General features: G+C 36.5%; 2 protein-coding genes across 2 annotated transcripts in view; both read right to left on the bottom strand.

The window, feature by feature from the left end:
- Nucleotides 1–13,223, bottom strand: part of LOC132052082 (disease resistance protein Roq1-like) — a 36,881-nt gene that overhangs the window by 18,420 nt on the left and 5,238 nt on the right. The window lies entirely within an intron of this gene.
- On the bottom strand, nt 9,371–12,743 carry LOC132054528 (toll/interleukin-1 receptor-like protein). The gene is made up of 2 exons (XM_059446518.1): nt 12,187–12,743; nt 9,371–9,591 (listed from the first exon to the last, which is right to left on the bottom strand). Exons 1-2 carry the CDS (start codon nt 12,521–12,523, stop codon nt 9,500–9,502), a joined length of 429 nt encoding a protein of 142 aa, XP_059302501.1. The 5' UTR covers nt 12,524–12,743; the 3' UTR covers nt 9,371–9,499.

Genomic DNA, 13,223 nt, shown 5'->3' with positions numbered 1-13,223 from the left:
CTTGTACGCTATTTCGGGTTAATGGGTGTGTACGGGTGCCCAGATCGGGCACTAGTCGCGGCCTACGGGGTTGGGTCGTGACATGCTTCACCTTGAAGTATCCTCCAAAACCCTTACCAAGAGGAGAAACAAGCTTCCATGATCACTTTAGACCCTTTAAACACTTAATCTTCTCTTTTGATCCTTGATTTTTCTTAGGAGTTGATTAGATATGATGGAGAGGATTTTCTAGAATGTTGGAGGTCAGGGGAAGTGGAGAAAATGAAATAAAATGAAGGGTATACGAATTATATAGAAAAAAAATGAACTGCAGCGGACATAAAAATACGGCCACAAGTACGGACCGTATTTTTAAATATGGTCCGTATTTCTTGTTCATAATTCTCAGTATAAAAATTTGCCTTTCTGCCAAGGAAAAAACGTCCGTGCTTGAAATCGTATATTTTTGTACAGGCCGTAGTTTGCACTGTACTTCTCGGATTTGTGATATGTAAATTGCATTGGAAAGAAAACTCTCTGGACTTGAACTTACATAGTTTATGCATTCAATAAATCCTCATATTCTAGAAGATATACCTCCCCAAAGATGGACCAAAAAATCCTGTCCAGAATTCTGCCTAACTTTCTCAAAGTTTCGACAAACTTAATTTCTTTGATTCGCTTGATCCCGGAACTTTCCAATACCTACTAAACATGATCTTAAACTCTAATATACTCAATATAGACATGTCTAATCCTATATTACCATTCCGCTCTCTAAATCAATAGCAACCAACTCATGAGGAAACTTAACGTATAAAAGTATAGGGTGTAACGAGGAAGATCTAAGAAAGAGAAGAAGAAGGAACAGCTCCATGACATGACAAATACATAAACAAAAGGGCTATGGTGGCAGTCTGAGGTTCATATGATGAGTCTGAGAGGAAGCTTATCACTCGACACTCATGGTTGTTGAAGAGTCAGCCTCAGACCCAGAGGAGAACACAAAGGTAAATGTTCATGATCTGAATGGTAAGCTGGATCTTTTCTCTAAGAAAAAACTCATGTCCCTGATGATCACCCTGCTTGATAAGCATCATGACATGAGTAAAAAATAGTTGAGTCATTTAATGCCCTCTCTTGCTTGAAGAATTAATTCATGGAAATTGAAACCAGCAAAGAAAATGCTGAAAAGGAAAACTATTCTCTAAAAGAACGAGTCACTCAACTTGGTTCATCTGTCTTGGATCTTCAATTTGAAGTTCTAAAGCTAACCATTAATACTTGCATTATTGAGGACAGGAAAAAACAACTCAAGTCTGAAACGGAATTGAAAAGGGCAAAAAGGGAGCTGCACGTTGAAAAGGAAAGGACTAGAGAAATCAGCATAAAATTGTCTAAAGCAGAAGTTGATCTAGAGAGAGGAAATCATTGGATGCAAACATATCAACTACTTTCCAACCTCACCAGTAAAACACACAATGTAACCACTGGATTGGGGTATGATAGAATTGCTTAGGAAGAACCTATAGAGGAAGAATTGTGCACTCTATATGAAAAGATTGGTCATTGTAAACTTAGATGCCCAGTGAACATGAAATATAAGAAAAGAAATCTAGAAATTGCAAGAAGAAACATCAAGTCTGACAATAGTCTTGGAACAGGTTCGAAGAACGGGTTCCTAGATGGATTGACGGAATGGACAAAGAAAGAATTATTCGTCCCATTGTTCAAGGAAAAGGGCCCAAGCTAGTATGGGTTCTTAAGACTAACCCTTGATTGTTTTGCAGGTAAGAGTGGCAGAAGGAGGCAAGCTAAGCGACATCGAATAGTGCTTTCTCCGGATAATGAAACGAAGATAAACAATAACTCTGCTCACTCAGTACTATGAGAGACTATGCCCTTTGTAAAAGACAAGAAGGGAAGGATGACAAGGGGAACATGTGCTGAAATTTCTGGTTAACTAGACTCATCTAATAAAGCCTTAAAGGATGAAAATTGGACTATGGGAACTCGGGTGGAGCTAGAAAGAGATCCTTGTGTAAATTAGATTAAAATTAGGAATAACTAAAATTACATAAGTATCTTTGTAATGGACTAGAATAATTGTTACGGATAAAGTAATGCCTAAATTGAATAATATCTTACTCAGCCTCGTGCATTCACTTGTATGTCCTATACCATGATAGATATTATGTCATAAGATCTAATGAATATTGAATGTCACAAAAATTGGCCTGGATGTTGAGATTGCTGGGGGTCCATCAAAGAAAGGTATGTATACCATCCTTCTATTTTATATAAATATGCAGACCATGGAAATATTTCATCTTTTATCCTATTTTCAAGTCTGAATTTAAAAGTAAAAAGAACGAAAGTGTGCAACCATCATTATTCTTAAAGATCCCTTCGCAATGATGACTCTCTTTTGAAACCATGCAACTATCAAGTCGATCATTTCTATATGCATGGGTCTAAAATACCTTGAAACAAGCAACCTATTCACATCCAATCACCGGCTTTTCCTTGTTAACCACAAGAAAGCTTTGTTTTTCCTTCCATCCTCAAAAGTCTTGCATCATCAGATTATCTCTATTGTAAATTCCACACCCTCAGTCGGTTCTCCAGTGGAACAACAAGCATCAACTTCCACTACTGCTCAAAAGCCCCAAACCACTTCTAACCACTAACCCTATCACCACCACCACTAAGACAATGTCGAACCCAATTATCCCTGAACCATCCAACACAGAAATACCTGCAAGTACAGTTCCAACCTCTAACCCACAAATCCAAAACCCTAGGAAAACCAAAACAAAAACATGTCGCATAGATGAATTATTTCACTCTGATGACTCCCAATTCGACCCATCTCTAGTATCTTTCTCCCATCATTCTGATGTTCTTGAAACGCATTGTGATCTACTTGAAGTATAGGGAGAAGAGACTCGAAGACTGACTAGTAAAATGTCTGAGTTAAAAGGTATATACTATACAGGTCCCCTCGAACAAATATCTCTAATTGTCGTTACAAAAGTTGTAGTAGTAGGGGAGATAGGGGTGTCTCACGTAGTAAGATCTATTGAGGAGCTAGTGGTTGAAAAAGAAAAAGTAGAGGAAAAGATTGATGGAGCACACATTGAGGGGGGAAACATGCAGACGGAGCACTTGTTGGGGTACATGGCTACGATGAAAGATAGGTAAGTTTCTGTGTGTTGGTGACAAGACAGAGGTGGTGGATGAACTAGGGGAAACAGCGAAATCTATAGAAGAAGTAGTGGCTGGGGCACTAGAAAGTGTGGGTGAGGGTGATGCAAAAGCAACTGAATCAGATCAAAATATTGAACCCTCTGTTGATGCTCAAGCAGAATCACCAACAAATCACACCCATGTGCGCATAAACAAGTGGTTGAACCTGGTTTAACAGTACAAAAGGATATTCTAATAGAATAGGTTATAAACTTGATCCAGAAAAAGTAAGTGCCGATAAAGGTAACAATGATGATGATGATGTGCTCATTACTAAGTTTGTGGTGAAGAAGGCTAGGTCTAGGCTTAGAAAGGCATCTGGTGAGCCAGTTCTAAAGCCTGATAATAAAGTAGCTGAGGAGGAAGGTCTTTAATAGTACTCAGAACCCCACATACCAGGGGACAAAAGAGGAAGGCTGAGTAAGAGATGAAAAAGCCAATGTTTGCAAGCAAAAGAAGCGCTGCTCTAAGAACAAGGGCTACTAAGCCCTGTTTCAATATCTGTGACTAAATTAGCATAAGAGACAGAGACTGCCGATAGGGAATGGAAAATAAAGGGTAAGGTTGTGGTCACTCTAAGGTCATGACCAACTGCAACAAAGAAATGGGTTAGAAAACTTGTTTCATCCAAGGGAAATCTCTGTTCAAGCTAGTGGAACAGCCAAGTGAGAGTGAAAATGATGAATCTTTTGAGTCATAGGACCAAGCCTTCGAAGATATTGAAAACTACTTCGACTCAGAGGACTTAAAAAATCCAACTAAGCGAACAATCTTGATGATCAAAACTCGATCAATACTGAGTGGTAGAGTAATCACTGGTGATGGGGAACCTAAGACGGATATATTGTTAAAAAGGATTAAGCACCAAGGATGGAGTAACTTGTTTATTCCAAGGGATGAAAAGAAGAAGATGTGTAAGGAACAGGTTGTTGACTTCTATGTTAATGCTACTTTTGATGGAGAGCAACTCACTGCCTTTGTCTTTGGGAGTTGAAATTGGGTTAAATGCTCAGAAGTTGGGTGAAATTCTGCATGTGACCTCTGTGGGTTGGGAAAAATATGCAAAGAATGAATGGCCATCACTCAAGGAATGGCAAGTGATGTGGACATGACAAGAAAAAATTCTTAAACAACCCAAATAGCCCAAGCAAGACAAGAGTAATCTTGAAAGAGAGATGCCTCAGCTTTACCAACTATATTTTGAAGTAGTTCATCGTATGGTTCTTGGACATGGCACTCATCGAGCTTCTAGACATTAGAGTCCACATGCCTAATCTCATGATTCAGCACATGTGCAGGATCTCTCTGCAAGAGAATAAAGGCCATGGGTTTGGCCTATGGGTTCTGGTTAGCTGAAATCTTTGACCATTTCAAAGTGCCCATTAAAGTGTGGCAGTATCAGACGGCAAAGGATGTCATTTGGACCTTGGAACAGGTTGATCAACCAGTTTCGGTTGGGGATGCTGATAAGGAGCTATAAATTTTAAGGGATCAACTTGTAGCCAAGGAGGCTGAGATTGCAGCATTGAAGGATAAGCATCACTATGACTTGGATATGCTTCATGTCAAGCATGAACATGAGCTAGAAGTTCTAAATGCTTAGATTTTGAGTCTACAGAATGCACTAGCTAGGAAGAAAGCAGAAAACACTAAGATTATTCAGGATTTGGTCACTCCCCTTTCTAAAGACTCTTATAACTCCTCCAAACCATCCTCCCTAGTTTCCATCTTTTTTTGTTTACTCCTTCCTCTATTCTAACATCTTAGTTCTTGTTTTCTTTTGGTCTGTACATTTGTTTGATCACTCTATGTTGGTGTTTTTTTAAAATAATAATGGAAATTTTCATGCACTCTTATATCTCTGTGATGTTTTTTTTTTTTGCTTCAAATCATTCAAGAAGATATAAATTGAGCAAATGTTTCTATCATGTGTATTTGTGATAGCCCCAGCAGCCATGAGTTAAATATTGCAAGTTCAAATTAATGCTTAACTGATCTGGAATAACTTTTTAATGATGCCAAAAGGGGGAAGATGATATTGTGTAATGCTTATTGTCACGATCCAACCGGAGGGCCATGACGGGCACCCGGGGCTAACCCATCGGACACCTCTCATCATACTTCCACAATCATAACTAGGTGAGCCACATGGCCTACTCATAATCTCTATGCATCAATAATATAATTTTCGTCGGGCTAAGGCACTTTTATATCAACATCATCAACTATACCCATATACATATACACAAGCCGATGAGGCTAACAAAATGATATACAAAACATGAGCCGACAAAACTAAGAGACATCTAGATATACACAACTGTCTACGAGCCTTTAAAAAGAGTATGTAACATCATAAAGACGGGACAGGGCCCCGCCATGCCCATATACATAAAAAAGATAAATCACAGCAAATTGTCCTGAATCAAATGGAGCTCTCTCTACAGCGATCTCCGGATAAGCAACCTAAGGATCAAGTCTATCTCCCTGCCTAATAGCACCACCATGTCATTGCTTAACAACAGCCAGATTAATTTAAGCTAAGCAACAATTATTTATAGTTTAACTAACAACCACTAACACACCGTAAACTAACTATATTAAGCTTAAACTAACAGCTAATACTCAACAAAACAACTAAACCAACCAGCAAATAACCCAAACATTAAAATAACTAGCTAATCAAACTAAACAAAGCACATAGACTGATAATTAAACTACTCAAACTAAACTAAACATTAACTAAACAATAATCACGTAGTGAATACAAGAAATTAATAAAAATAAAAAGGAATGAGGAAATTACCTTTTTCAATGCAGACTAACCGAGATTTGAAGTCGGGAATCCTTTTTGAGCTCCTCGACACCACGAGTACTCAGCCACTACAAAAAACAAGGTTTAGAATTAAAAAGACCAAATTCAATTAGGTAAAGGTTTCGACTAAAGCCAAATCCCTAGTTAAATTGGAAATTAGATCTGATGCTTCTATGAAGGCTTGTAGGTTTATTCAAATCGGGGGAAATGAGGTTCTTCATATAGAACCCCAAATCCTAGGATTTTCCTCTTGAAAACAGATGTGGGACTCGGATTTGAGAGATAATTCTTCTTGAATCCTCTCCAATACTTGAAGAACCAACAACATTTGAGGGTTTGAATATCAATAAGACAAAAATCATCAAGGATTTCGCATAAAAGAGTAGAGAGGGAAGCCTCGCCTTTCTTGGCTGACTGCACATGACTGAAAGAGTTTACCAAAATTCTTCACCGTGAATTGATTATGCCTTGAAATTTCAATCGTATTTGAGTCTCATTTTAGTGAAGTTCTAGAAAACTGTATAGTTTAACCTCTTAGGATAGTCGAGCCATACTAAGCATTAATATGAATGGAAGATTATACATGAAGCTTAAAACCTTTATAGTGATTATAGTTTCCTTTATTCTTTTTCGGTATAATGCAAAACAATTTGTTTGTTCGTGTTTGAACTTACTGGATATCAATAGTTTTTGCACCTGTCGTTGAAATTCTACACACACGTTGTATAGCTTATAATTTCAATTTTTTTCTTGGGTTAATACTTTTATTTACATGACTTTTACACTTTATGTTCACATGGTTCTTGCATTGTGTGCTATCCTGTCTATATAAGATGTTTCAGGCCGAAAAAAAAAATCTGGAGTACTGCTTTATTACTCGAGGTATTCTCCGTGCAAAAAACTTTGTATTTCTGCTGCGCAAGGACACTCGGTAAGGTTTTCTCAATGTTTTGGTGAATTTATACAAGTTTTATTTCTTAATTAGACATTATTTCTACAACTGAAAAGTACTATGCTCTTTCAAATAAATAATCAGGGGCTAAGCAACCTCAAGTGGTCCTGGTTGCAGGTAGCTTTCCAATTGGCTCCACTTGCACTTCCCGGGCATTGATTGACGATAAGAATATATTTTGTGATTAGGATATTCACAATACACATCCAGTCAGAGTACTCAAAATGCTTGCAGGACCTGCATTTTAGAGGGAAACATCAAGGAATTCTTAGATTCTAATCTCTTAATAGAGAGATGTAACATGGAAATTAATTTCAAAGAGACACATTGATTTCGGCCTAAAAATGTATATATTTAGTCATTTTTCGCCTTACATTTTAATACTTTTAATCGTTTTTTGAGTACTATTATATTGCCATTTTTTAATATTATATTTTTATTATGTAAGAATAAATCGGTGTGAAGATGAAGAGATTTAAGAAAAAAAAGCAATAGAAAAAAAAAAAGGAGAAAACGGAGGGAGACAAGTGGAGGACATCATGATCACTCCAATGATTGGATAATGGAAACAAATTGCAAAAAGTGAAGAAACAATTGAAAGCAACTTTTAATGAATTGAAAAGTTTGGCAATTACCTGGCAGCAGCGATGAAAAATAATTGGTCCCTGTTAAATCCTCTTGGCGCCGCACAGGCCGCTTTTGCATAAAGCTAGCAGAGGTGCGACAAATTTTTTACTGGGTTTTAGGCTTTGAATCGGTTGATTTTTTTTTTAAAGTTGCGCCTTTTAAAGACTTATAAATATATATATACACGATTTTACATAACTTTGGATGGGCAAAAACCCATTTTAACTCGACCTGTAGAAGGCTTGGAAGCCGCTTTGTTTTATTACTGGGATTTTATCATCTCTTCTCTATAGTACTCATTTTTACGTTTATATTCGGATGATTTGTTGTTTTTCTTCCATGTCTACGCGGGAGCTAAACTCTCTTTCTGGTTTTGACATAAACACGAAAGTTGACTTTTGATTATCGTTTGTATCTATAACTTTCCATCTTTGGATTGCTTATTTATTTTTGTACTTAATTATTTAATTACTTGATCACTAATTGAACACTATTTGTGGTGCGTGAATTAGAGTTGAGAGAGGGAATTCACGTATGTAATAAGAATAAATAGTGTTTGTTTGATATTAACGTTTCTCTTCAATGATAGAGATATACCCTTTAGCCCTCTTAGTTGGTTACGGAGAAATAAACGCGATCTGTTACCTTTTTCTAATCATAGAGATATAGGCGTTATAATAAGATTCCAGCAGATACCGGACATAATTTCGAGGGAATATCATAAAGTTGAAATCAACCCGTCAACTAAAAGAACTCATATGTAGTATTCAAATTGAAAACTGCTTTTTTTTAAGGCATAAATATTGGAAAGAGATCTCTTCTCCGATAAAATTAGAGGAAACACATTGGTTGAAGTTCATTATTTGTTTTCTTTTATTTTTAATTAGTTTACAAATATAATTTAGATTTTATTTGTTGTTTAGATAATTAGCATTAGTTTAATCTAGTAAATAGTTAATCATAAGTCTCTGTAGGTATGATATCCGGATTAACAATCCTATATTACTTACAAGATATATAAAAATGATCGTTTGGAGCAACAAGTTTTATTTATTGACTCGAAGCCTTAGAAATTATTTGTTTATCTAGATTAGGCTTTCTTTTTTCTCTAATCAAGCATGCAATTGTTTTAATTTTTTTTAATATTCCCCAATTCTTCTAGACATGGCTGATTTTGAGCCTAACAATTTATCGAATGTTGGGTATTCATATTTTAATGGTTTTTGTGCACTTCTCTGGAGGACTCTACTTCAAAAATTGTTCTAAAAAAAGATCATACCAAGTGACCTCTTCTAAAGATATGATTGAACTTTTGTAGCATAATCTGGTCACAACATAATGAGCTCTTCAAAGTCTTTAACTGGAGTTCTTTGTTGAAAGGATATTTAAAAAGTTCTAAAGCCTCAGGCTTATCAGTTCTGGAACACGATATAACACATTATCTTGCCAAAATGAATCAAAGTTTCTACTTGTTGTAATGACCCTACTTCCATCAACAAGAATCACGATTTCCCAGCTAAATATTCCAACTGGAGCTGTCATCCAGATCATCAAAACAACTAGAACTTCTTGAAAGTGATAGCATTTGGCGTTATTTTGCTCCCCTAGCAAAATTTGCAACCATCCGAGCGAATGTTTCTTGATGATGTCTGTGAAAGAAGCTTCTGTTGTCAAAATATGCGGTAGAGTTGAGCGTCTTCCATGCTCTTTTAAATATTTTCCCAACATGTTTGCAAGAAAATAAGACCCTTCAAATTGACAAGAGATCTCATTAAAAAGTTCTCTGGCAATGGTTGTCTTCCCTACACCAGCCATCCCCCATAACCCTACGTAATGAACACCGCCAGATTCAACATTCAACAACGATTTTACTTCCTCTATGCGAGATCTGATTCCCACGAGATTTTTTGCAAAGCTACCAACCTGACAAAACTTGTCAACAATTTGATGACTACATTCTTCATTGTCGCTGTATCAAATAAAAATGTATTCAATAAAATATTCGAAGCATAAAACAATACTCAAGCAGTGTTATCAAAAGCGAAAAGCAAGCTCTTGTTGGGAAGCGCAAAAAGCGCAAAAAAAGCGTTGTATTTTATTTTATTTTATTTTTGCAAAAATACATATATATACATGTTCAGTCCAAGACTACTAATATTAGCATGAATAACAAATATATGAATAAAAATTGTAAAAACATTAGGCGCATGCTGAAATATCAATTATTCTAGTGTCGAGGATTATGTTGCTAGCGAGGCTCATTGGCCAGAAAAAGTATGTCTTACCCTCGTTTTAAACCGAAGCGCACATAAAATGCGGGCATATTTTAAGCGCTCAACATGTTTTGAGCCTGCAAGGATGATTATGCCATTTTAGGATTTTTTAAAATTATGCAACATATTAAAAAAAAGAAAACATGAAATTCACAAAAATCATGTTAAATATTTTTGTTAGAATAGTTTTTTTCTCTTTTACCCATTAGATCATCCAATCACCAAACAAACACGGGTCAATCCCATTAAAAAGGACACTTGACCCACAGTAATTTTTAATTTTATTTTTAAGTTAATGAGTAGTTAGCTACAGAGAGAAAAAATCATTTTTTTATCAGGACTGCAGCTTAAAAATCATAAAGCCAAGCTCGTACAATCCTTATGAGCTTGAGCTTGAGCAACAATTCATCCAAAGATGGAGCCTGAACTCAATTGTCAGCTTATTTGCGGATCAATGAGAAGTTTTGTTTCTCAAATTTGCTCTATGGAAGCAACTTAGTATCTTGAAAGAGCAAGAAGCAAAGTGTGGTGGCAAGATCCAATGTTGAAGCTGAATATCAAGCCATGATAGTTGCTACTTGTGAACTCATATGGATCGAACAACTACTGAAAGAATTGAAGTTTGGAGAAACCTCTTTAGATGATAAACTTGTTTTGATATGTTCAAGTGAACTTCCTATTTCGAAACCCAATATTCCACTAGTTAGGATGAGCACAGAGATTTTGCCTTGATCCTTTTGTTTGAATCCCTTGTTTTTAAGATATTCTCGAGAAATATTATCACTGATATTTTGTCCAATTATCAAAAAGGATGGTCAATTGAAAAAAATTGACCAATGATAGATGCAAAGTGATGAAAAGGCTCAGCACATATAATGTAGAAAAAAATGCAAAAGCTTGAAAGATGTTAGATATGATAGTAATAGTTGTACATATTAATTGATGGACAGAGAGGGCTTACTCTAAAGTGAAAAGATGTATATAAGTAAATATAAGCGTAAGATGTAAAGATCACAGATTCCTATAAAGTCTTTCTGCCATGTCCCATTTCTTACACAATATATATGATGGGTAAAGTAAATTATTAGCTTATGAGATATGAACGAGTAATAACTATAAACTATATGGAATTCTTTGGTTAAAAGTTTGCAACTCTTTTTTTTTTTTTTTTTTTTGGTTAGAGTTGTGCTTCTATTAAGTCCTTAATTTACATTAAGTAGTATTAAATAGCTTGGACTATTTATTCTTGGATACATATTATGATATTACCAAGGCAGTTTGCAATTCTGATAGTAGGCCTAAGGACCCAAAATCTGAGATCAAAATGACATAAAAATCGACTTCTGATGAGCTAATTCGTGAATCAAGTAAAAACTTCAGAACAATATATAAAGCATACCTTAAATCAAAATCGTAGCAGCTTCATATTTCTCTATCTACCCCACCCCATGACCTGTTAGGGAGTTCATCAACAAGGTGTTTTGGTCCTAAGGCTTAATAGCCCATGTCCTTTATATTACTGATCAGTAAAGAAGGCTTTAATGGCATATCCTTTCACTAATAAGAAAGAAGCCGTTTAATAAGTCCGAGGACTTTTAATCTAGTGGTAAAGAGAGAAGCACGTGACGTGAGGGTAGAGAGGGGCCCATTATCCACCGAATTTTGAATGATGCATGACTTGGGCCTCGCACGTTTCTCGATTATGGGGTGGGCGTGGGCGGCGGGGGGGGGGGGGGGGAGGGGAAACTTTAATAGCAACTCTGGCTGAATGGTGTTAAGAGGTGGTAGACCTTTCTGATTTGTTTATTGCCATTCCACCAAAACTTAGGAGATGGGAAGAATTCGTCAACCTAGCGTAATCTCTGCTATAATTGGAACCATGGTTCAAGGTTGTCCCTCCAGTTCCTTGACCACTTAGCCACAGTCGAACTGATCCTTCTTTTTTCTCTTCCAGAAAATAATATGAATAAACTGACCATTTTTTGTTTTCATGATATTTTAACGATGACTTTGTTACTTCAAACAGATTTGCAGAGAATTTCCACAAAAAATGATGAACATGTATCGCAAAAATTGAATCAAACTCAACTAGTTCATTTGAGCTGCTACTTACCTAACGATAGGTTCAAATGCATGAACCACCTCCGCATCTGCTCTATGATAATCAAATGCGTCAAATCCTGCAATGTTGAGTGCTTCAAGGACAGCGATCTCCCAACTCATCACCTTCTCCGTATCATAACCCTTGAAATTTGCCTGGTTTCTGTCTAAAGTAAACAAGGGACGCATACTTGCTGCAGAAGTGCGATAGAAGACCACAAAGAATTCCTGTCCCATGGCAACGCAGTCCATGATCTTAGTGAGTTCTTCCAAGCACCAGGGTGATGAAACATAGTTCTTGGAAAAGATGGTAATGGCAATTCTTGATTCCTCGATGGCCTCCAAGATTTCTGTTGAAATAGTTTCTCCTTTTTGCAATTTGACACTATCCCGTTCAAACGCATTGATTCCTTTGTCTTCCAGACGTTTGTAAAGATCGGCAACAAAGCTTCCTTCGAAGTCTTCCGGATTAAAATTCAAGAATGCATCGTATTTCCATTTTTTAGGAAGCTGATTTTGGGAAGCCATGTGGAATGGTGACAATCTGCAAAAATATGAGAAAGAAGAGAAGTGGGAATTTGGAATTGAAAGAGTCTAAAAAGGGAAATATCCAGGAACGTGAACCAGTCAGACAACAATCAGTTATCCATTGACTGGAAGTAAACGGAGAAGACCCCATGGGTCAACTTTACCCCTCTTCTTTTTATTCTCGTTACGCAACATGTACAGTACATCTCTAAATAGGTCCTCTCTGTTTTAGCTTTGTGAAAGCAATACACATACAAAGTGGTGGATATTGTAAATCTGGCAATGATAGTAGGAAGAATTAACTAAAGATGACTTTTTAGTTATGAAATTAGTATAGGTGACTCATGGGGATCATTTAATCTAAAATTTATTTAAATTTGGGATTAAGATAAAATTGGGGTTCAAAGTATATTTTAAAAACTTCTTAATCTTTTATAAAAATACAAAAAGATCCAACTTAATCCAAAACCTACTAGCCCCCTTCTCTCTCCTCCCCCACCCCTCCCCGCCCCACACCCCAACCCCCCCCATTTTTTCTTTTTTTGATATTTTTTATTTGCTTTGTCACCACCCCCTCCTCCTCCCACCCCTCCCCCCCCCAATTTTTTTTTTTTTTTTTTTAAAAAGTTTTGGATATTTTTTATTTGCTTTTTTACTAGCCCCTCCTCCTCCTCCCACCCTCCCCCCCCAATTTTTTTTT

The sequence above is a fragment of the Lycium ferocissimum genome, chromosome 4 (assembly GCF_029784015.1).
Source record: "Lycium ferocissimum isolate CSIRO_LF1 chromosome 4, AGI_CSIRO_Lferr_CH_V1, whole genome shotgun sequence".
NCBI lineage: Eukaryota > Viridiplantae > Streptophyta > Magnoliopsida > Solanales > Solanaceae > Lycium > Lycium ferocissimum.
Note: the sequence above shows the minus strand (reverse complement) of the source record. Positions and strands in the feature narration are given on the sequence as shown.